At 43.1% G+C, this 25827-nt stretch overlaps 1 protein-coding gene across 1 annotated transcript in view; it reads left to right on the top strand.

Moving 5' to 3' along the window:
- BMP1 (bone morphogenetic protein 1) overlaps positions 1 to 25827 on the top strand; it is a 139711-nt gene that overhangs the window by 62110 nt on the left and 51774 nt on the right. Inside the window, exons 3-7 of the mRNA XM_073654047.1 lie at positions 12670 to 12825; positions 14758 to 14875; positions 14986 to 15164; positions 15393 to 15498; positions 16622 to 16746. Of these exons, the coding sequence (XP_073510148.1) occupies positions 12670 to 12825; positions 14758 to 14875; positions 14986 to 15164; positions 15393 to 15498; positions 16622 to 16746 (684 nt within the window). The remainder of the gene's footprint in view (positions 1 to 12669; positions 12826 to 14757; positions 14876 to 14985; positions 15165 to 15392; positions 15499 to 16621; positions 16747 to 25827) is intronic.

The following is a 25827-nucleotide window of genomic DNA, read 5'->3' as shown; positions in this document are numbered from 1 at the left end:
AAATACCCTTTTGAAGAGGAGGATGCTACTAAGTGGGACAAAACCCCTAAAATTGATGTGTCCATCGCAAAGTCCTCGAAAAGATCCACACTGCCCTTTGTGGATTTGGGGACCCTAAAAGACCTGCTTGATAAAAAGGCGGAGTCTTTTCTAAAACAGGCCTGGGAGTCCTCAGCAGGGGCTCTGAAACCGGCAGTGGCAGCCACCTGCACCGCCAGGTCTATGATGATCTGGCTTCAACAGTTGGAGGACCAGATCAAAGGGAATGTCTCTAGAGAGAAAATTCTGTCGGATCTTCCTCTTTTGCCGGAGGCGGCTGCATTCCTTGCAGATGCATCGGCAGATTCAGTTAGGCTTGCTGCCAGGTCAGCAAATCTTTCTAATGCAGCCCGTAAGGCATTATGGCTCAAGAGCTGGCCAGTTGATGTGCAGGCAAAATCTAAGCTCTGCTCAATTACTTGCAACGGGGACTTTCTTTTCGGGAAGGCCTTGGATGACATCCTGGATAACGCTGCGGACAAGAAAGATGGGTTTCCTACTGTGTCTGTTCCCCGATTTATAAGAGCTCCTTTCGGAAGAGAAAATACAATCGGAGCAAGTTTCCCAGAGACCAAAGTGGTTAGAGAGACAGGAAGCTGAATAACAGAGGCTTCATGTTTGGGGGTCCATCTTCTGAGAATAAGAAAGCCCTTAGGTGACTGACCTCCCCAGGTGGGAGGAAGGTTGTCCCACTTCCTTCCCGCCTGGGAAAAAAATCTCATCCAGTGCTTGGATTTTAGGGATAATCAGGAGGGGGCTGAAGTTGGAGTTCAAAAACATTCCCAGAAACACCGTCAGAATTTCATCCCCCAGAGGCCTAAGGGAGCAGATGGCCCTGCAGCGGGAAGTACTCACTCTGGTTGTGAAGGGGGTTCTAGTAGAAACACCTGTACCTGAGCAAGGGAGAGAGTTTTACTCAACTCTCTTCCTAATAAAGAAGCCGGATGACTCCTTCAGAACCATTGTCAACTTGAAGAAGCTGAACGACCATTTGATTTACAGGCCATTCAAGATGGAATCAATAAAATCGGCCATAAAAATGTTGTTTCCAGAATGTTATTTGTGCATCCTCGATTTGAAGGACGCTTACTACCACGTTCCAATCTTTCCTGCACACCAACAGTTTCTGAGGGTAGCTGTACGGTTTGGCAAGCACATAAGGCATTTTCAGTTTTCAGCTCTTAACTTTGGCATCTCCATGGCTCCAAGGGTTTTCACAAAGATTATCCTGGAAGTCACAGCGCATCTAAGGGAGAAAGATATCCTAGTCATCCCTTACCTGGATGATTTTTTAGTGGTGGGCAGATCAAAACAGCTCTGCGCACTGGCTCTGGCGGAAGTCATGGCCAGTCTAAATGGCTTGGGTTGGATGTTAAATTTAGAAAAATTGAGAATAGAACCAAAAAATCATTCCTGGGTCTCATTTTGGATTTGGAAAACCAAACTTGTCTTCTGCCAGAGGACAAGAAACTGAAGATCAGTTCCCTCATATCACGCGTGATCAGTTCCCTCATATCCCGTGTAATCAGCAATCCATCCATGACCTTGAGAAATGCAATGTCTCTATTGGGTACAATAACATCTTGTATCCCAGCAGTTCAGTGGGCCCAGTTCCATTCCAGATGTCTTCAGAAGGAGATCCTGACAGCAGACAAACGTCTCAGAAGTCGCCTGGATGGAAGAATATCCCTTCCAAGTTTAGTAATCAACTCGCTAGACTGGTGGATGAATCCGGTAAATCTATCTCTGGGGGTTCCTTGGTCTTTCCAGGTGTCAGATACGATTACGACAGACGCAAGCACAGAAGGCTGGAGAGCTCACCTGAGAGATCATTCAATACAAGGCCTCTGGTCGGACAGCGAGACGGGTCTCTCCAACATGAGGCAGCTGTTGGCAGTCAGAAATGCGCTAGTAGAGTTCAGTTCTCTTCTTCAGGGTCATCACATCCGGATAATGTCAGACAACTGAACAACAGTCGCCTACATCAATCGTCAGGGGGGTACCAGATCCCTTCCTCTGATGTTATTAGCGGATCAGATCCTTCGTTTTGCGGAGAGCCATCTATTCACGCTCTCGGCGCTGCATATAAAAGGAGAGGAGAACCTAAAAGCCGATTTTCTAAGTCGACACACCTTGAAACAAGGAGAATGGGAATTGAATCCAGCGGTATTCCAGCAGATTGTCGGCCGATGGGGACAACCTCAGATAGCAGATAGATCTGTTTACGAACAAACACAATCGGAAAACCAAAATCTTTTGCTCCCTGAATCCAAAGGAGAGGCCGTTTGCGGTGACCACGCTGCAAATTCCTTGGGACTTTACCCTGGCCTATGCCTTTCCCCCTCTAATGCTGATCCCTACTATCCTAAGAAAGATCCGAGAAGAACAGGCGAGGGTTATATTGATCGCCCCGTTTTGGCCCAAGAGACCATGGTTCACTTGGATGAAGAGAATATTCCAAGTGGATCCATGGGTTCTTCCAGACACCCCAGATCTCCTCAGGCAGGGCCCAGTCTTCCATCCCCAAAGATCCGGCCTGGATTTTGAAAGGTCACTACTAACGCAGGAGGGGTTTTCCCCAGGTCTAGTTACTACTCTACTGGCGAGTAGGAAGCCGGTGACGACTTGAATCTATGGCAGAACCTGGGCTAATTTTCTGTCTACCTCGGGTCAGTCTGCCAAAGGGAGGGTTCCTATTGGGGCCATCCTGGAATTCCTTCAGAAAGACTTAAGCATAGGGTTAGCCACCAGTACCCTTAAGGTGCAAGTATCAGCTCTGGGGGCACTATATAATTGAGACTTGACAGCGAATAGGTGGATCATCAGATTCATTAAAGCTTGCAGTAGATCTAGACCCATTCCTACTCCAAGGATGCCTCCTTGGGACCTTAATCTGGTTCTAGAAGCGCTAACCAAGCCTCCCTTTGAGCCCTTAGAAGAAGTTTCGGAGAAAATTCTCCCCTTTAAAAACAGCCATGCTGGTAGCTCTAACGTCAGCTCGTAGGGTTAGTGATCTGCACGCGCTGTCAGTTAACCATCCGTTCACTCAGGTGTGTATGGATAGAGTAATCTTAAGACCAGACCCGGCCTATCTTCCAAAAGTAGCCTCCAAATTCCATAGGACACAAGTAATTGCTCTCCCTTCCTTCTATCCTAACCCTAGAGATTCAGAGATACATAAGCTTCACACTTTAGATGTTCAGAGGGTATTAGTCCAGTATTTGGATGTGACGAAGGCCTGGAGAAAAAGTGACGCCTTATTCATCTCATTTCAGGGGGCTAGGAAAGGGCTTAAGGTTACAAGGGGGACCATAGCTAGGTGGGTCAGGGACACCATTGGCTTAGCGTACTCTTCTAGCAATCTGCTAGTTCCAGAGAACCTGAAGGCCCACTCCACCAGAGCTGTAGCTGCTTCCTGGGCTGAGAAGGCGGATGTTCCCATCGACATCATATGAAAGGCGGCAACTTGGTCATCCCCCGCTACATTTTACAAGCATTACCGTCTTGACCTTTCCTCTTCTACTGATCTGTCCTTTGGGCGGAAGGTGTTGTAAGCGGTGATCCCTCCCTCTGGTGTCTGATCTCTCTAAATCTCTCAGGTGGTGCTGTCATGGGAGAAGGGGAAAAGATCCTAGTTACTTACTGGTAATGGGATTTTTCAGAGCCCATGACAGCACCCTATTAATTTCCTCCCCTTTATCACTTATGGTGTGCATTTCTTAGGCTATGTGCCCACGATGCCGAAATGCTCAGGATTTTTTCCTGAGCGTTTCTGGATCTCCCTGCAGAAAAAAACACATTCGGATTGTATATGTGTTTTCCTGCCAGGGACAAGCGTAAATGAAGCGTTCTTCACTTGCATTTCCGCATGCGGGTGTCAAGCGCTTTCCAAGCGATTTTTAGCATCACTTGGAAAGTGCTTGACAACTCGGTCACACTATATAAATCCATGCTCTTTGCATGGATTTATATAGTGTGACCCTAGAGAATGTCAAAAAATACAAAATAAACCTATACTTACCTTCCGATGGCCCCTGCAGTCTTGCTGCCCTCCTGTGCTGGCTGCCGGCAGATCGCGGTACGCTGTACTGAAGGACCTGCCGTCACATGACTGTGACGTCACCGCAGGTCCATCAGTCCTGCGCGATCTGTAGGCAAGCACAGGGAAGGAGTCTGGGGGCCGTCGGAAGGTGAATATAATCTTTATTTTTTTTATTTTATTCTTTTTTTTACAGCTTTTAATGGTACCTGGGTGTGGAGGAGAGTCTCCTGTCCTCCACACCCGGGTACCATCCGCACATTAGAACGCGCCAATTACGCAAGTACAGATGCGGTCTTGTGGAATTGGCACATTCTAATGCAAGTCAATGGCGGCGAAAACGCAGCACTTTCGCAAAATAATTGGTAGCGCTTCGTTTTTTTCCGCAATGATAATCCGCATCCGCTTAAAAAACGCATCCTGGGCACACAGCCTTAGGGTGTTTTATTAAGAAATGTTTAGGTGGCAGTTATGTACTAACCTATTTTTCGGAGGCCCTCTCATGCTTTGAAACAAAGGCTGATGCGGAAGAGAGGTATCGCCTTTTTATTTAGTAGGTTCCGGTCCTTGGTGGGCCGATACCCTCTCTCAGGTGGTGCTGTCATGGGCTCTGTAAAATCCCGTTACCAGTAAGTAACTAGGATCTTTTGATGATATTCTAATTTTGTGAGAAGCACCTTTTAGTTTAATTTATTTCAGTTCTTCAATACAAAAAGTGAAACTCCTATATTATATAGAGTCATTACAGAGTGATCTATTTCAAGTGTTTATCACTGTTAATGTTGATGATTATGGCTTACAGCCAATGAAAACACAAAAGTCATTATCTCAGTAAATTAGAATACTTTATAACAGCTTGAAAAATTATTTTAAAACCCGAAATGTTATCCTACTGAAATGTATGTTCAGTAAATGCACTCAATACTTGGTCGGGGCTCCTTTTGCATCAATTACTGCATCAATGCGGCAATGTGGCATGGAGGCGATCAGCCTGTGGCACTGCGGAGGTGTTATGGAAGCCCAGGTGGCTTTGATAGCAGCCTTCAGCTCGCCTGCATTGTTGAGTCTGGTGTCTCTCATCTTCCTCTTGACAATACCCCATAGATTCTCTATAATAGATTCTCCATGGGGTTAAGGTCAGGCGAGTTTTCTGGCCAATCAAGCACAGTGATACTGTTGTTTTTACACCAGGTATTGGTACTTTTGACAGTGTGGACAGGGGCCAAGTCCTGCTGGAGAATGACATTTCCATCTCCAAAAAGCTTGTCAGCAGAGGGAAGCATGAAGTGCTCTAAAATCTCCTGGTAGACAGCTGCGCTGACTTTGGCCCTGATAAAACACAGTGGACCTACACCAGCAGATGCCATGGCCCCCAAACCATCACTGATTGTGGAGACTTCACACTAGACCTCAAGCAGCTTGGATTGTGGCCGCTCCACTCTTCCTCCAGACTCTGGGACCTTGATTTCCAAATGAAATGCAAAATTTACTTTCATCTGAAAACAACACCTTGGACCACTGAGAAACAGTCCCGGTCTTTTTCTCCTTGGCCCAGGTAAGATGCTTCTGGCGTTGTCTATTGGTCATGAGTGGCTTGACACAAAGAATGCGACACTTGTAGCTCATGTCCTGGATATGTCTGTGTGTGGTGGCTCTTGAAGCAATGACTCCAGCAGCAGTCCACTCCTTGTGAATCTCCCCCAAATTTTTGAATGGCCTTTTCTTAACAATCCTTTCAAGGCTGCGGTTATCCCGGTTGCTTGTGCACCTTTTTCTACCACACTTTTTTTCCTTCCACTCAACTCTCCATTAAAGAAGTTGTGCACTATTGTAGACTACCCCCCCCCCCCCCAATGTATCCCCTCGGGGGCCCCTAAGACTTTTTGTAAATACCTTCCGTTGCAGAAAATGCCTGTGAGCGGCGCTATCGGTGGCAGCTCACATGCATCACGTGACTCTGTGCTGACGTCAAGACAAGTGAGGTGTGACTCGGCGCTGGGGTTCCCGCGATGGCTGCTGGGTTGTGGGTGGGGTTACCCCCCCCACCCCCCCCGCGTCACACCCAGCATCCACCGCACACTTTCCCAATGAATGGGGAGAGGCAGAGCACGCGGTGGATGCCGGGTGGGATGCGGGGGGGGGGTGGCATCCACCGTGAAACCAGGAAGAAAAAGGCCCCATGGTGCCTGTGAGCAGCCAGTGATGGCGCCACTCACAGGCATCATCTGCAACGGAAGGTATTTAAAAAAAAGTCTTAGGGGCCCCAGGGGAATACATTGGGAGGGTAATCTAAAGCAGTGGACAACCCCTTTAATATGCTTGCATACAGCACTCTGTGAACAGCCAGCTTCTTTAGCAATGATCTATTGTGGCTTACCCTCCTTGTGGAGTGTGTCAATGACTGCCTTGTGGACATCTGTCAAGTCCGCATTCTTCTCCATGATTGTGGAGCCTACTGAAACAGACTAAGGGACCTTTTTAAACTCTTTGGAAGCCTTTGCAGGCGTTTTTTGTTAATTATTCTAATTTACTGAGATAATGACTTTTGTGTTTTCATTGGCTGTAAGCCATAATTATCAACATTAACAGAAATAAACACTTGAAATAGATCACTCTGTTTGTAATGACTCTATATAATATAGGAGTTTCGCTTTTTGTTTTGAAGAACTGAAATAAATTAACTTTTTGATGATATTCTAGTTTAGTGAGAAGCACCTGTAGTAGCACTTTTGCTTCTGGAAGTTTTAGGCAAAACAGCCCCAGACCATCACACTACCACCACCATACTTTACTGTTGGTATGATGTTCCTTTTCTGAAATGCTGTGTTATTTCTACGCCAGATGTAATGGGACATACGCCTTCCAAAAAGTTCAACTTTTGTCTCTTCAGTCCACAGAGTATTCTCCCAAAAGACTTGGTGATCATGAAGATGTTTAATGGCAAAACTGAGACAAGCTTTTGTTCTTTTTGCTCAGCTTTTTTCAGCAGTTCTTTTTTTAAGGCAAATTTTTACCTGTGTTTTACTGTACCAGCAAAGTCAATGATATTTCAGAAATCTCATGCACACAGCTTGGTTTTTTTGTCCTCCGTATTTTGTGCTAAACCTTGGGTGTTTCAAAATGCAGCATGTTACTACTTTCAGCCATTTTTTCACCCATTGAAAGCAATGGGTAGTGGAATAAACACTGAAAAAATGCAAGTAACCTGAGGAAGTTGTATTAGGTTTTTGCTTTTTTTTTGGCATTAAACTTTATCAGCATGCACAAGAGACAAATGAATACTGACAAAACCACAGTAAAAACCACACCAAAAACACAGAAAACCTGCTTTTGAGGCAGTAACTTCACTGCCAAGAGAGCAGGTTTTGCTGCAGCAAAAAACGCAATGTGTGAACATATAATTATGATGGAGTCATGAACACTGACCTTAACTGAGGCAAGTGAGGCCTGTAGTTCTCTTGATGTTGATGTGGGATGTTTTGTGACCTCTTGGATGAGTCGTCTCTGTGCTCTTGGGGTAATTTTGGTCGGCCGGCCACTCCTGGGAAGGTTCACCACTGTTCCATGTCTTCGCCATTTGTGGATAATTGCTCTCACTTTGGTTTGCTGGAGTCCCAAAGCTTTAGAAATGGCTTTATAACCTTTTCCAGACTGATAGATCTCAATTACTTTGTTTCTCATTTGTTCTTGAATGTCTGGATCGCAGCATGATGTCTAGCTTTTGAGGATCTTTTGGTCTACTTCATTTCTTCATTTTGTCAGGCAGGTCCTATTTAAGTGATTTCTTGATTGAGAACAGGTATGGCAGTAATTAGGCCTGTGTGTGGCTAGGGAAATTGAACTCAGCTTCCCAAAGATGTGATAAACCACAGTTAATTTATATTTTAAGTGGTGGGGGGGGGGGGGCAATCACTTTTTCACACAGGGCCCTGTAGGTTTGGATTTCTTTGTCCCATAATAATAAAGACCTTCATTTAAAAACTGCATTTTGTGTTTACTTGTGTTATCTTTGTCTAATATTGAAATTTAGTTTTGTGATCTGAAACATTTAAGTGTGACAAACATGCAAAAGAATAAGAAATCCGGAAGGGGCAAACAGTTTCTCACAATACTGTGTGTGTACAAAGTACTAAAAAATAAATAAATATAAGTGTATATATACATACAGTACAGACCAAAAGTTTGGACACGCCTTCTCATTTAAAGATTTTTCTGTATTTCCATGACTATGAAAATTGTACATTCACACTGAAGGCATCAAAACTATGACTTAACACATGTGGAATTATATACTTAACAAAAAAGTGTGAAACAACTGAAAATATGTCTTATATTCTAGGTTCTTCAAAGTAGCCACCTTTTGCTTTGACGACTGCTTTGCACACTCGTGGCATTCTCTTGAGGAGCTTCAAGAGGTAGTCACCGGAAATGGTCTTCCAATAATCTTGAAGCAGTTCCCAGAGACGCTTAGCACTTGTTGGCCCTTTTGCCTTCACTCTGCGGTCCAGCTCACCCCAAACCATCTCGATTGGGTTTTCTACGTCGCACAAAGACACGGTGGTTGGAACCAAAGATCTCAAATTTGGACTCATCAGACCAAAGCACAGATTTCCACTGGTCTAATGTCCATTCCTTGTGTTCTTTAGCCCAAACAAGTGTCCTCTGCTTGTTGCCTGTCCTTAGCATTGGTTTCCTAGCAGCTATTTTACCATGAAGGCCTACTGCACAAAGTCTCCTCTTAACAGTTGTTGTAGAGATGTGTCTGCTGCTAGAACTCTGTGTAGCATTGACCTGGTCTCTAATCTGAGCTGCTGTTAACCTGCGATTTCTGAGGCTGGTGACTCGGATAAACTTATCCTCAGAAGCAGAGGTGACTCTTGGTCTTCCTTTCCTGACTGACCTTCATTTCTTAAAGTAATGATGGCCACTTGTTTTTCTTTACTTAGCTGCTTTTTTCTTGCCGTAATACAAATTCTAACAGTTTATTCAGTAGGACTATCAGCTGTGTATCCACCAGACTTCTGCACAACACAACTGATGGTCCCAACCCCATTTATAAGGCAAGAAATCCCACTTATTAAACCTGACAGGGCACACCTGTAAAGTGAAAACCATTTCCGGTGACTACCTCTTGAAGCTCATCAAGAGAATGCCAAGAGTGTGCAAAGCAGTCATCAAAGCAAAAGGTGGCTACTTTGAAGAACCTAGAATATAAGACATATTTTCAGTTGTTTCACACTTTTTTGTTAAATATATAATTCCACATGTGTTAATTCATAGTTTTGATGCCTTCAGTGTAAATGTACAATTTTCAAAGTCATGAAAATACAGAAAAATCTTTAAATGAGAAGGTGTATCCAAACTTTTTGGTCTATACTGTATATATGTACACACACACACACACACACACACACACACACACACACACACACACACACACACACACTACAGATTATACAGTGAAGGAAATAATTATTTGATCCCTTGCTGTCCACTGACAAAGATATGAACAGTCTATAGTTTTAAGGGTAGATTAATTTTAACATTGAGAGATAGAATATCCCCCCAAAAAAACAATAAAATCACATTGTATAAATTTATTTGCATTTTGCAGTGAGAAATAAGTATTTGATCCCTCTGGCAAACAACACTTAATACTTGGTGGCAAAACCCTTGTTGGCAAGCACAGCAGTCAGACGTTGTTTGTAGTTGATGATGAGGGTTGTGCACATGTCCGGAGGAATTTTGTTCCACTCCTCTTTGCAGATCATCTCTAAATCATTCAGATTTTGAGGCTGTCCCTTGGCAACTCGGAGCTTCAACTCCCTCCATAAGTTTTCTATGGGATTAAGGCCTGGAGAAGGGTTGTCCACTCCTTGACCTTACTGTGCTTGTTTGTGAGCCACTCCTTTGTTGTCTTGGCTATATGTTTTGGCTCATTGTCTTGCTGGAAGACCCAGCCACGACCCATTTTTAATGTCCTGGCGGAGGGAAGGAGGTTGTCACTCAGGATTTTACGGTACATGGCTCCATCCATTCTCCTATTGATTCGGTGAAGTAGTCCTGTGCCCTTAGCTGAGAAACACCCCCAAAACATAATGTTTCCACCTCCATGCTTGACAGTGGGGATGGTGTTCTTTGGGTCATAGGCAGCATTTCTCTTCCTCCAAACACGGCGAGTTGAGTTAATGCGAAAGAGCTCAATTTTTGTCTCATCTGACCACAGCACCTTCTCCCAATAACTCACAGAATCATCCAGGTGTTCATTGGCAAACATCAGACAGGTCTGCACATGTGCCTTCTTGAGCACCGCGACCTTGCGGGAACTGCGGGATTTTAAACCTTTAAGGCGTAATGTGTTACCAATGGTTTTCTTGGTGACTGTGGTCCCAGCTGCCTTGAGATCATTTACAAGTCTCCCCCTCCCCTGTTTAGTTTTAGGCTGATCTCTCACCTTCCTCATGATCAAGGATACCCCACAAGGTGAGATTTTGCATGGTGCCCCAGATCGATGTTGATTGACAGTCATTTTGTATTTCTTCCATTTTCTTACTATTGCACCAACAGTTGTCTCCTTCTCACCCAGCGTCTTACTTATGGTTTTTTAGCCCATTCCAACTTTGTGCAGGTCTATGATCTTGTCCCTGACATCCTTAGAAAGCTCTTTGGTCTTGCCCATGTTGTAGAGGTTAGAGTCTGACTGATTAATTGAGTCTGTGAACAGGAGTCTTTTATACAGGTGACTATGTTAGACAGCTGTCTTTAATGCAGGTAACAAGTTGATTAGGAGCGTCTAACTGGTCTGTAGGAGCCAGAACTCATAATGGTTTGTAGGGGATCAAATACTTAATTTTTTTTGCATTTTGCAGTGAAAAATATCTAATTTATACAATGTGATTTTCTTGATCTTTTTTTGGATATTCTATCTCTCAATATTAAAATTAACCTACCCTTAAAATTATAGACTGTTCATGTCTTTGTCAGTGGGCAAACGTACAAAAACAGCAAGGGATCAAATAATTTCCTTCACTGTATGCAGTATTATAATATAATACACACATGTGTCATGGATGGAGATAGATATATTTGTTATTGTAAGGAGATTTATTGTAGGAATTCTGACCTTCTGGACAGCCTGTCATCTCAAGTCCGGTCTTCATAATCGGGGTCATGGCAGGATGGCAGTGAAGCACACAAACATTGTACTCTATTTGCATCATCAGTGACAACGATATCCTGTCCTGGTCCGTTGTCCCAGGTGTTTGGCAGCATTTGTTGGTATGTGGCCTTGCCATCATGTAATGTTTGAGATTTACACCTTTTAAAGGAAAAAATAATGCTGTACATTGGAAATGAGTTATCTAATCTGTAGTGTCTAAAACTACGTTGACATCTGATTTCTGAGTCTGTCGACATTTGGCAATATTCTTAGGCCACGTTCACACTATGAGTATTTGGTCAGTATTTTACATCAGTATTTTTAAGCCAAAACCAGGAATGGAACAATCAGAGGAAACTTATAATAGAAACACGTCTCCACTTCTGTATTTTCCACCCCATTGTAAATATATAATTTTATCCTGTTTTTGTTTATCCCACCACCGGAAAAGCTCAATATAAACGGTAACAATATAAACGGTAACAAGAGATATGTTTCCCGAAGAGGTACCAATGAAAATGACCCTTATATCAGAATTTTAATCATTTATACCACATTGTAAATACCTTTAAAGATAGAACCTCAAAATAATCGCTGAATTTCTATTGGTTTTCACACAACCCCACCAAAAAAGAAATTGAGCAATACATTACATGTACGCCAACATAATGCCATTGAAAACCACAACTTGTTTCCCAAAAACAAACCTTCATGTGGTTCTGTGATAAGAGGTTGTCCAGGTTTGGGGCTCAACTATGTGTGACTGCAGACTTGTGAATCCTTGCTTGTGCGCTGTCAAGATTCTCTGGTGCAAGCAAAAGGAGCAGGCGGTCAAGTGACCGCAAATATGTGATTTGCATACTTCTGGCCACATTTCGACTAGACTTGTCCAGTCTCGCTCAATTCACTTGTGTTGAGCAAGGCCTTGACCGCATGTATGCAAATCAGAAGTCCTGACAGCGTGCACTATGCGTGCTGTGATGATTTACAAGTCTGCAGTCACATAGAATGACTACAGACTTGAACCCTAAGCCAGGACAACCCCTTTAATGCAGTAGTCTAAGAATAGATGGCTTTCTAAAATGCAAAAATGAAATACTAAAAAACAATTGCTTGGTTGTTAAGTATCAAACTTGTCCTTTTCCTAAATGGAAAATATATGGCTTTAAAGCAAGAGCATAACATTTTTAAAGGGGAAGGCTAGTTCTAATATTCTTGGAATTCCCTAGCTGGCTTCCCAGGACATAATGAGAGTTGTAGATCTGCAATAACTGTAAACCAGCAGATTGTTCAGATTGTTGACCACTTCCGTCTGCATTTTTTTTCTTTTGTTTAAAGTTTTTGTATTTCCCCAATTCTCTTTTTCGTGCATTGTTTTGTAGCTGCCTTTTTTTGCACCTGTCCAATATTTGTTGTCCTTTTTTTCCTCCAGGGTCTAATCCTGTAAGGAATAGTTCATTGTCTAGGACAGGCAGACGTGCACGGACAGACAGACGGGTCTCTCGTGGCAGGCGAGCCGCTACCTCTCGGCCAGAACGAGTATGGCCACATGGCATTATTCCTTTTGTCGTGAATGGGAACTTCACTGGTGAGTATTGGGAGGCAATTAGATGTAGAATAATAACAAAGTTGTGGAATTGTTGTAAAAATTGTCGCTCACACTCCCTCCCATTTTTTTTCCACTTAAATACATGTATTTCGTGCTAAAAATAATTTTTGCAATTGGGTTCTATATAAACGTTTGCACTGTTTTGGCTATTACAGGCTCATAGTTTCCCTGCACACTAAACTTTGATGTGGTCTGTGGTCTTAAATCAACTGAGAAGAGCTCAGAGAAAGGCAACTAAAAGTTACAAACATAGCGAGCGGACTGACAGATTCTCTACTAACTCATTCTGCAGCCAGCAATAGACAGCATAGCATAGGGGCTGTAGAAGGAAAACTGCTAAATTATTACTGAAATCCAACTGCAAAAATAATTTTTGGCTCAAAATATGTGCATTTAAGTATAAAAAAAGATAATAAAATTTGTCCCCAATGGTGGATTGTTTAGACACTGGTCTTCCGTGGGCATAATACTACTCAGACAACACAGGGTGAGGGTAAAACAGTGTGGCAATACTTTATTGAACCACCAGACAGACAATAAACATATAGAACAGTTCCAGCAAATACCCAAGATGGTGCAAAATTACACAGTCTTACCGTTCCGCTGGCCCGCCAGGAATTGAGCAGCTGCGACTTTGGGACTTCCAGGCCCAACTACCTCAACCAGTGGCACCCCGCTTTGGGTGGTCACCCACAGAGAGGAGGTTACGGCAAGCTTTGGAAGCCGACAGTCCATTGAAGTACTTGGTCAGGAGACCAGAGGGTCCCACCCTGGCTCCTCCGAACAGATACATGGAACCTGGTGACCAGATGGTCCCAACCAGGCTTTCTCTGAGCGTATCCATGGGTTCCAGGTGACTGAAGGTTCCCAACCTGGCTACCCCAAACATCTCCATGGAACTAGGTGACCGGAGGGTCCCAACCTGGTTTCCCCAAATGTATCCATGGGTTCTATGTTAGTTAATGGAGCAGATCTGTATCCCTTCAGCTTAGGCTGGGGTCCCTTAAGCGGACACCCTGTAGAGTCACATCTGTATCCCTCTTGATGGCGCCATATGCGCTGGTTGTTGTCCTGAAGAGTCTCCCTGATTCTCTTGCAGCACAATAGAAATCCCTTTTTATATTTACATCTGTGACTCAGGTTATCATTCACAGGTCAGGGGGAAAGGTGGCAGGGTCTCATGTCTCATTGTTTGTTTGATCATTTAATCAATTTGCATAGTTGGTAGCCCACTGCTCTGCAGATTAACAAACTACCTGGCCTAGTATAATATGTAATTTAGCATATTTACAAACATCACTACTCCGACTCCGAGTTGCAGCCTTGCAAAACCAGCAGACAATACGTTGTAGGAGCTGATATAAGATGTAAATAACAGCCATTCATCAATTACCAAATATCAACGCTGCATCCAGGCTTATACAAACAATAGTCTGTGTTGATCAAAAAAAGAATATCACAAATTAAAAGTCAACATAAAGATAAAGGTGTATGACTGCTGGCCTACTGAATTTACATGCCAGGGTAACTCAGATTAAAAGCTGTGTCCTCACATGGGCAATGCCTTTTTAGCTGTAGTCATAGAAGGGCATGACATTTCTCAGTAGCCAGTCACTGTTAGGCTTCCCAGCATACACTTCTCCTTCATTGCCTCCTTTGGTGGCAGGAAGCTATATACAAGTAGGCTGTTGCCAGCTCTATGTAGGTTTATTTGATTATTACATGGCAAGCACGGCGGGCTTTTCTCCCTCCGGCACCGTGTGGTCGGTGACCACTTATGCAAATAGAGAATATGCTTGATGCTCTTTGTGAAGGAAAACTGTGCCGTGATCAAACTCCCTGGTTCTGGTTTAAGTTTTTTAGGCTGATGATCTCACTAACCTTTGAAATAAGCATTGTTGTCCATTGCAGGATCTCAGAAAGCAATATTCAGGCAAGCCATGCGACACTGGGAAAAACATGTTTGTGTCACCTTTGTTGAGAGGACTGAGGAGGACAGTTACATTGTCTTCACCTACAGACCTTGCGGGTAATATCTTGATACCTTTTTCTAAAATGAAACCTGCTGTCTACTATAGAAAGTCCTGTGCACTCTGTCTTTCTGTAATTGTAGGTACTGTTTTTTATCTCCTTCTGCAGATGCTGCTCGTACGTGGGAAGACGTGGGGCAGGACCACAAGCCATATCCATCGGAAAAAACTGTGATAAATTTGGAATTGTTGTTCATGAACTGGGACATGTGATAGGATTCTGGCATGAACACACGAGACCTGACCGAGATGACCATGTTTCAATCATCCGTGACAACATTCAACCGGGTACTAGAGAAGATTTAACTGGTTGCATTTTTGGCTGCTCTGTTGGGGTGTATCCAATATTACAGAAGGAACTCACAAGTGTTTAAATGTGGAATAAACAAATATAACTAAAAATATATAAATAAATTGAGAAACGAGACTCCTCAGGGGCGCGACCTCTCACCTGCTGCTTTCCTATTGGTGGAGGGGTAACAGGCTTGTATATCTAACTGACTGTTTTTTCATCAGGACAGGAGTATAACTTCCTAAAAATGGAGCCTGAAGAAGTTAACTATTTAGATGAAACTTATGACTTTGACAGTATAATGCACTATGCTCGCAATACATTTTCAAGGTGAGGACTATCTAATTGTAAGAAGAAATTAATTGTATAAAAAAAAATATTTTTTTATTTTTTTTAGGGGAGCTTTATATTCTTGTACCATTTTATTTTTGTAATCTTCAAAGGAAAAAAAAAAATAATGAAGCCAACGATCTTGATTGTAAATCTCTACAAATTTGTGTTTGCAGCTCTTATGCATAGCCATGTGTCTCAATGGCTACAGACTACTAAGAAACAGTGTGTAGTCAAATAATGCAGTCATGTGTTATCCCATTCAATTTGCACACTTTTCTTGCATAAAAAAAATCATCTGTAGTTTAACAAGAACATATGGAGTAACGCATGACGGCAGGATTGGGGGCAAATCTGCACCCTCATAACATAGTAGATTGACTATCTTATGGACAATTGTGTACACCAGTGATGGACTGCTGGCTCTAAGGCTTTGTTCACACCTCATTCAGGCAAATGCTTTTCGTGTATGCTCCTGGCGCATTCACCAGATGTAGCTAAGGGCCTTCATTAACTCAAAGGAAGGTCTCAGTCTTGAGACACAGCCATAACGCTGCCCAACTGTGGTACCATCAAATTCATGTGGCACCTAGCTAAAGCAAATGAGGTCATAGTCTAGTCTCGCTCTAATAACAAGAACATCGTGACAGCTGTAAGGCTGAGTTCACACTTGCTTTCAGGAATTTCGTTTGTTCCATTTTAGGATTTACTGTAATGTCCAAAAATTATCCCTTGTATAACTGAGGTAAACAAAAGGAGAGGGGCCCCTTTGACTATTATGGGGTCTGTCTGGTTTCCATTATATGCCACTTTCTGAATTCCCGAACACAGGTGTGTGTGAACCCGGCCTAAGACATCTAGAAATTAGAAAGCTGCCCCAACTTTTTGCTGCCCCAACTTTTTGCTGCCCAGTCACACGGACCTATAAATCTGAACGGGATCGAAACGCAGTGCACAGACTTTCACCCTCTTGTCGGGAAAGCCACCAGCCAGTCTGTGCACTGCGTTCCAATCTCGTTCCGATTCATACTTCTGTCTGACTTGACTCTTCCTTGGTCAAAGCGTGCTACAGGTGTGAGTAGATCCAGATGGTTTTTAATTTTCATTTCTGGGTTATTTACAGGGGAATTAATTTGGACACAATTGAACCAAGATATAAAGTCAATGGAGTGAAACCATCAATAGGACAAAGAACGAGACTCAGTGCTGGAGATATTGCACAGGCCAGGAAGCTTTATCAATGTCCAGGTATAGTATGTGTGTAATATTATTGCTCCCGGCAGATTGGGGCTGTGAAGGGTTGTGGCGAATTAATTATGTACCGTACACCATCTTGATTGAACCACTCATTCTCTTTGTGAAGTGTTTTTCGGAGTGCACTTGATTAAGGCTCCCCGCCGCGTTCATAGCTGGTAGCGTGGGTTTTCTTTCTCACCCTTGTGTCTGTTCTTGGCATCTCCTCCAGGCTTGCCCGGCAGTCTCTCTCGCTTTCCTAATGCCCATCAGTCATGCCCCGTACAAGATGTTTTTATGTCTCTCCGTGGAAGTTTCCCTGACAACTGTAGGAACGATGTGTCTGCAGCAGCCGGTGTTTAGAAGTGCCAGGGCCGTGTTACTCTGTATACTGTGCGTGTAACCCCATCTTGTCCAGGAGGAATAGAAGATTTTGGCAAAGTTAAAATAACTGTACCACCAGCTAGTGTTCCCACAAACAGTGCTGAAGATTTCCTTCGCTTTTACCTAAGGTGTTGCGAATGCACGAATGGACCTTTAATGGCCAGGCCAAATTTTTTAAAACTGACTCGTCACTTTATGCAGCAATAACTCTGGAACGCTTCAACATATCCCATTGATTTTGACATTTTTTTTTTTTTTTTTCGAGACACATTCTACTTTATGGCAATTATAAATTTAGGTTGATATGTATTGTGTGTTTTTATAAAAATGTCAGAAATGTTGACAAAAATTGTAAAAAATTTAGCAATTATCAAACTTTGAATGATTGTCCGTTTTTAATACAGCTACTAATACCACACAAAAAAAAACATTAATAAATAACATTTCCCTCATGTCTGCCTTACGTCAGCACCATTTTTATTTTGTGAACATTTTTTAGAAGGTTTAAAAAATGTAGCAGTAATTTTTACATTTTTTTTCCAAGGATATTTACAAAACTTATTTTTTTAGGGACCTATTTAGTTTTCAAATGACTTTGGGGGGGTCCTATACATTGGAAATCCCCAAAAGTGATACTATTTTAAAAACGGCACCCCTCAACATATTCAAAAAGGCTTTCAGGTAGCTTATTAACCCTTCGGGTGCTTTTCAGGGGTTAATGCAAAGTGACGTGACAAGAATGAAAAAATGTATTTTTACCACCAAAATGTTTCTAACTTCTGAGCAGGCCACTATAGTTGGAAGACTTTAACCCCTTTAAAGCCCAAGACGTATTAATACGCGTCTGTGCCCTGGGCTTTAAGAGCCTGACCCGTATTAATACGTCATTGTGATCACGCGTGCACACAGGCTGTGCAGGCGCGATCACCGCCGGGTGTCAGCTGTGACAATGTGCAGGGAACAGACCTGCACCGCTCCCGGCACATTAACCCCCGCAATGCTGCGATCAAAATCGATCGCAGCATTGCAGTGGCTAAGGGGAGGTGATCGCAATACTCACCTCCTCTTTCGGCCTCCAGCACTATCTGCCGCGGCTTCTCGGATGTTGCCATGATGACCCGATGTCGTCATGACAACATCCGGGTCACCAGACTGCAGGAAGATTTTTTTTGGTCATGCGCAGTGCACGACCAAACTATCTTCTCCTTGTGCAGTGCTGACAGCCTGCATAGCACTGGGATGGTGCTCCATTCCTGTGCTATTCAGGCGATCAGAATAAAAAAAGTGAAAGTACCATAGTGGGACAAAGAATAAAAGTAAAACTGTCAAAGTGAAAAAAAAATTGTAAAAATATTTAAAAAATAATAATAATCCACCAAGAATAAAAATATAATGTACCCATCAATAAATATTATTATGGAAAAAAAAAACAATAAAAGTACACATATTTGGTATCGCCGCGTCCGTAACAACCTGACCTAGAAAATTGTCCCACTAGTTAACCCCTTCAGTGAACACGGTAAAAAAACTAAATAAAAAACAAAGCAAAAAACAATGCTTTATTATCATACCGCCAAACAAAAAATGGAATAACACGTGATCAAAAAGACGAATATAAATAAAAATGGTACCGCTGAAAAACGTCATCTCGTCCCGCATAAAACAAGCCACCATACAGCTCCATCAGCCGAAAAATAAAAGTTATAGCTCTCTGAATAAAGCGATGCAAAAAAATATTTTTTCTATAAAATTGCTTTTATGTAAATGCGCTAAAACATAGAAAAACTATATAAATGTGGTACCGCTGTAAACGAACTGACCCGAAGAATAAAGCTACCTTATAAATTTTACCACACGCGGAGCAGAATAAAAAAATTTTTTTAAAAAAATTCCTGAATTGGTGGTTTTTGTTTATTCTGCCTCCCAAAAATCGGAATAGAAAGCGATCAAAAAATGTCACGTCTGAAAATGGCACCAATAAAAACTTCAACTCATCCCGCAAAAAAACAAGCCGTCACATGACTGTCGGCCAAAATATGGAAAAATTATAGCTCTCAAAATATGGCAATGCAAAAACTAGATTTTACAAAAAATGCGTCTTTTAGTGTATGACAGCTGTCAATCATAAAAACCCGATATGATTCTGGTATCTCTGTAATCGCACCGACCCGAAGAATAAAGTCGTCTAATCACTTATACCGCACAAGCAACGGCGTTAAAAATAAACTCTCGGTTTAGGGTTGGGATTGGACTAGGGTTGGGGTTAAGGTTGGGGCTAGGGTTGGGGCTAGGGTTGGGGTTAAGGTTTGGGTTGGGGTTGGGATTAGGCTAGGGTTAGGGTTGGGATTTTTTTCAAAAGATAAAAATAAAAAAAAAATGACGATATGGCAACTAGTGTTGAGCGCAAGTGCTCGCTACTTTAGTTTGCATCGGGTGCTCGGGTATGCATTGAGTATCGCGGGTGCTCGAGTCTCTGCCCCATATGCTTCGCGGCCAAAAAAAACTCACGAGGATTGCCTGCCATGCACGAGCGATCCCCGCATGGTTTTTTTTCGGGTGTCTATTAACCGTGAAACATGCGGGCGGGGACTCGAGCATTTCACTTGAGCACCCGTGATACATGGTGCATACCTGAGTACCCGATGCAAACTCAAGTAACGAGCACTTGCGCTCAAGACTAATGACAACTTATTCAATATGATGTCCTAATGTTATCAAATTCTGTGTCGTACCTCTGGGTTCAAAATGTTCAGTATACCCCTTGATGAAATCCTTGAGGGGTGTAGTTTCCAAAATGAGGTCACTTGTGGGGGGTTTCCACTATTTGGGCACATCAGGGGCTCTCCAAACGCGACATGGCGTCCGCTCTCGATTCCAGACGATTTTGCGTTCAAAAACTCACAGTGCTCCTTCCCTTCTGAACTCTGCCGTGCACCCAAACACTGTATTTTGCCCACATATGGGGTATTGGCGCACTCAGGAGAAATTGCACAAAAGTTTTTGGGGTCCATTTTCTCCTCTTACCCTTGTGAAAATAAAAAAAATTGGCGCTAAAACATCATTTTTGTGTAAAAAGTTTGATTTTTTTTTTTTTTTATTTTCATGGCTCCATGTTATAAACTTCTGTAAAGGACTTGGGGGGGGGGGGGTGCAGGGTGCTCACCACACATCTAGATAATTTCCCTGAGGGGTCTAGTTTCCAAAATGGTGTCACTTGTGGGGGGTTTCCACTGTTCAGGGGCTCCCCAAACGCAACATGGCGTCCGCTAATTAATTATTCAAGCAAATTTTACATTCAAAAAGTCAAATGGCGCTCCTTCCCTTCTGAACCCTGCCGTGCGCCCAAACAGTGTTTTTTCCCCACATATGGGGTATCTGCGTGCCCAGGGGAAATTGCACAACAAATTTTGGAGTCCATTTTTTCCTGTTACCCCTGTGAAAATAAGAAAAAATTGGGGTGTAAAGTAACATTTTTTTGTGAAAAAAGTTAAATGTTAATTTTTTTTCTTCCACATTCCAAAAATTCCTGTGAAGCACCTGAAGGGTTAATAAAGTTCTTGAATGTGGTTTTGACCACCTTGAGGGTGCAGTTTTTAGAATGGTGTCACTTTTGGGTATTTTCTGTCATAAAGACCCCTCAATGTGACTTCAAATATGATGTGGTCCCTAAAAAATGGTTTTGTAAATTTTGTTGGAAAAATTAGAAATCGCTGGTCAACTTTTAACCCTTATAGCTTCCTAATAAAAAAAAAAAAAATTGGGTTCCAAAATTGTGCTGATGTAAAGTTGACATGTGGGAAATGTTATTTATTAACTATTTTGTGTGACATATGACTCGCCCAGGGGGATGGGGACGACTCTTTACCCGGGCCTTTGCCTGGCCTTGGGGATGTCGCGGTGGTCGGCTCCCTGGCCCGTAACCTGGGGTCAGCTTTTAAAAAGGGGATTATTTGTTAACTCTATGAAAGTTCGTGACGCCACCTGTGGTTTCTGGTGAGAATCACCAGCGCTGCGGCAGTCCACTGAGGCCGGTGATAAGGCAGCTCGATGGTATAGCTCCCCACAGGTGGAGCTAGGCCTCAGGGCAGCGTACGGAGAGGGGGATGCAGGACAGGCGAGACCCAGCTGGGTCAGAGCAAGAACGGTGACGGACATGGTAGTCACTTCAGTACCTTTTACTGGTGGTAGTTCAGGCACATCCCGGAGCACTGTAGGGTGAAGGGTGCATATCAGGATCCTCCCCAATGAGCGGGTGTAGGGCCTCCTGTTTCTTGCCTCTGCGTAGTAAGTTTCTGACCTGCCTGAAGCTAGGCCTAACTTTTATCACTGTCCTGCACCCGCTGACGTTGTGGTAGGGCCTTCTCTTGGAGTGCACGCTCCCAGCTTACGGGGCCTATGTGTCTCCTGGCTCTGTTACGTATCAGCTCTCTGGTGAACCTGGGACCTGTAGTTCTCCAGGGATTCCAGTTATGCCTTACTGGGTTGTAGAGATCCCGGTAAGCTCGGACCCGGTGTCCGGTATATTTTTCGGGGTGAGCTGGGTAAGCTCCTCTGCTCCCTCACTTTCCACTCTCCTTCGGCCACGCTCGGGCCCTCACTAGGCTACTCACACTAACGGCAGCTTGCCGCTCTTACAGGCGTCTGCACACCTTAAGCTCTAACTGAGCTCCCTGAATCTAGCTTGCAGGAGCCTCGTGCTCCACTGATGAACTAATAGTGGAGTTCTCTAAACTAGACTGAGCTCCACTGCAGACTAACCTCTCTCAGGCTTCTCTACTGCAGGAACTCTTCAGAGTAACTCCCAGACTAGACTAGGCTGCCTAGCTCCACCTTCACTATTTATATCCCTAACTGGCTCCCTCTGCTGGTCTGAGGTGGAAGGTGGAGATGTGTGAATGTTTATGGGGGCCTCTTGTGGAGGATTCCATCAATACACCCTTCTAGCATCTGTGTTCACAAGCGCAGCTGGGCGCCACACATCTCTCTCTGATTTAAGGGCATAAAAATTCAAATATTGAAAATTGCTAAATTTTCAACATTTTTGCCAAATTTCCATTTTTTTCACAAAAAAACACAAGTGATATCGAAGAAATTTTACCACAATCATGAAGTACAATATGTCACGAAAAAACATTCTCAGAATCAGGGGGATCCGTTGAAGCGTTCCAGAGTAATTACCTCATAAAGTGACAGTGGTCAGAATTGTAAAAATTGGCCTCGTCATTAACGTGCAAACCACCTTGGGTTGTAAAGGGGTTAAGGCAGTTATTTGGCCATGAACTGCCATGGCAAACATCAGTACCACACGATTAAGATCTCAGGGTTCCGATGGGGTTAAAGAGGGAGACCCCACACTGTTAACCATCTAGATGCCATAGTCACTATAGACAGCCGTATATAAGGGGTTAAACGGCCACGGTCGGTGCCAACACTGATCGTGGCTGATGGATTGTCACCCGTCAGAAGATGCTAGTTTTATATTACATTTTTAAGTCATTAAGGGGTTAAAGTATAAATCATTTTCCTTTTTTTTTTTTTACCAAGGGGGATACATCAGGTTTCCTTGTTCAAATCCTGTACCACCTAAAATTAGCTTTTTAACAACCTATTTTCTCTCCCGCTCCGCAGCCTAGCAAAAAAGGACCTTGTAAAAAGAGACTCCTAGATCTCGCGTGCGGTACGCCGATGAGCTTTGTTGAGTCCCATAAACATCTCCGAACTATGTCCACCACCCAAAGTCAGCCTTCCTTAGCCTTTGACGTGGATGAGGTTCTCTACATCATCCATGCAAATAAAACTCTTGCTCCACTATCTGTGAAGACTGGGGCATGCGTAGTCCGCTCAATCAATTCTCTAAGTCAGAAGATGCACTAGGCCTCTGTTCAACAGTCTGGTCTGGTCGGGGTCGGTCTGGGTCGGGGTCTGGTCTGGGGTGGAGAAAAAAAGAAAAAGTCTCTCCACCTTCTCCATTATGTCAGTCCATGAAAACCTGACTACACTCTGATGTCACCCGAGGGTGGTCCGATGTTTTCTATGGACCCATAGACTTGCATTGCCGATTTTTGATCCGACACGCAAATAAAAATTGGACATGTTACCGAGTAGTCCAAGTGAAAAAAAAAAAATCAGACATGTGCACAGCCCCATAGAATAACATGGGTGCGAGTGCTATCTGTGACAACCTCAAATGGCACTCGTCCGATATAATCTGTAATGTGCACGACCCCTTACAGTGGTTTAGTGAAGGAGGAGAGAAGCTTAATATTGCAACATATCCATCAACACCATTCAATGTTAATATGTGTAAATTGCCCATCATGTACACTGGACGAGACCTGCCGTCATGAAAGATTCCCTGCTGTGAAGGTTGCAAGCTGTTAATAAAAAAAACAACAAAAAAAGGCATAGTGTATAACGCTGGCTGTAATGGTGACATATCAGCCCCCATAGAGGTGTGCATAGCTCTCCTAATTATATTGGTATATGCAGCCACTTGGGGACCATGGATGACCTGTATTGGCCCTTGTACACATTCATTTCTCCCTGCACTCGCAGCCTCTAATGAAGCCAAAAGAAATCCTGTGTTTGGTCTTTTTGGACGTGGAGTCTGCCGCACGGCGCTCCGGCCAGTTGGCAGGATCTCACAACATGTGTTCAGCATTATTCTGAACTTGCAATTACCACATGTGTACAGTGTTCAGAATTGTGTGAGCCGCTGCAAAGAACAGGTATACTTAAAGGGAATGTGTCATCAGAAAATAACCTATTGTTTATATCAGGGTTTTGTTTTATCTAATCTTGCAATTTTCACATTTGCGAATGGTGCTTCTTTCGCACCCTGATTCATTAAAGAGATTATGGCTGAATTTTCTTCCGTAAATCTATTTTTTTTTTTTTTTTTTGGGTCACAAAAATTTTGCACAATGCGGCGTTGCAAAACTTTTTTGCAACTTTTGCCATCTTAACATTTTGCCCAGCTGAATTTGGGGTATGACATAGGAGTCATTCCACAGCTCATCAACTTCATGACGAAATGTGGCATTCCTTACATCAGAAATCTTATTCCAGACACCAACTGGAGTAAGATATGTTGGAAGGTGCACACCATTTTATAGACGCGCCTGATTAAGTGTATGGAGCAAGGCTGTGCCCACTAGACAGACTTCTGGCCGGGAGTATGCATGACACATACATCACCTCCGTCCCCGGCTCACGAAGCGGCAGATCCTCGCAGCACACAGTGCGTGCGCTGGGGGGATTAACTGCAGACTTTTTCATTGTAGACCGGACAACCCCATCGTTGTCCATTCGTTGCACTGAAAGCGTGGCTACCGGGAAGAAATGAACTGTTTCTCCCAGGAGCCGCTGGCTTTCAGTCATAGAGGTGTGCAGGAGCACCTACATCACCGCTCACTACACTAATGAGGGGCGGCATAAGCATCTCCCGGCACTTTAACACTTAACTCTGCAGCGCATCTGATGAACCCTGTGTCTACAGATTAATAGCGGTTGGGGACAAGACATGTTCTTTTTAAACAATCAGTCATTTTCTGATGACACATTCCCTTCAAAAAGGGTCAAGGATTACTAGATGGTCACCAGTGATCAGCTGCAAATTCTGATGGGACCTGGCAGCAAGTGTTCAGTTTTCCTGCAGTGCCCCCACTGGAGAAGTGAGGCACTACGCATTGCTCATTGATATCAGTGGACTTTTTATATAATGCATGATATTCCTGGTCCTCCAGAGTGACAGAGACCCTCTCTTTGTTAATGGTAGCTGCTGAATATTCCAAATTGTCCATATTTACCTTAGAAGTCCAAGCAGTTTCCATGTATAAAAGTGGGCTGTTCCCCACGAGATCTACTGTTTGCGGCTTTTCACCCCGATTGTGTATTTTTGTTTGTTTTGCATAAACATGGGCAGTTTGTTTTTTTTCCCCCTTTTTGGTCTTCAGCTGACATTGTCTGTCTACCAGCTTTTGGAGTCCAGATTTCTATGAAGGTCCCTGGCATGTTGACCTGTTTTCTCAATCTACATGTCATAGATTCTTCTCTGTAGGATTTCAGTTTTCTCGGTCATACAGATTGCTTTAATTGAGCTTGATGGTTGTTTTGCAACTGTGAAAAAAAAAAAATATTGGCATGCTTCAAATCTTGCGTTATATCAGCTGTCATTAAAAGTGCTGCAGACTCCAGTGTGGTTCAACGCGTTTCATGTACAATTTATTTGTTGTTACAGACTCCTGTTGTAAAAAAAACATTAGCAATAGTTCACATATGCAGGGCTGAATGTAGATTATTTTAGGCTGCTGGGCCAAAAAGTATATGGTGGGTAGGGGGGTCTCTAATGTTTGGTGAAGGGAATAATCCAGTTTGTACTCCCATAAAACGTCCTATAAAATTGTACCTTATATTGCCTAATTTTTCACCATTTCTTCATGTATGCAATGCACAGGCAGGTACAGTAACCGTGCCCGAATAATACCATAACCCAAAACTAGACATAAATGTTGATATGTTATTGGTATAGATTTCATTCATCTGCTGCATATATCTTGCAATCTCATTTCCATCTTTGCAAGACTGTTAATCGTATATATTTCATTCATCTTATTGAGCTGTTCCCTGATGCTATAAGGTCATCCCACTTGCTCAAAGAGTTTTATGATCCATGTTGGCCTGCAAACTTGTTTATCTCTGTATTTATTGTCT

Source organism: Phyllobates terribilis, unplaced genomic scaffold, assembly GCF_046119375.1.
Source record: "Phyllobates terribilis strain yellow unplaced genomic scaffold, ASM4611937v1 Scaffold_11__3_contigs__length_659146591, whole genome shotgun sequence".
In the NCBI taxonomy this organism is placed as follows: domain Eukaryota; kingdom Metazoa; phylum Chordata; class Amphibia; order Anura; family Dendrobatidae; genus Phyllobates; species Phyllobates terribilis.
The sequence above is the reverse complement of the archived record's forward strand: the minus strand, read 5'-3'. Positions and strand labels throughout refer to the sequence as shown.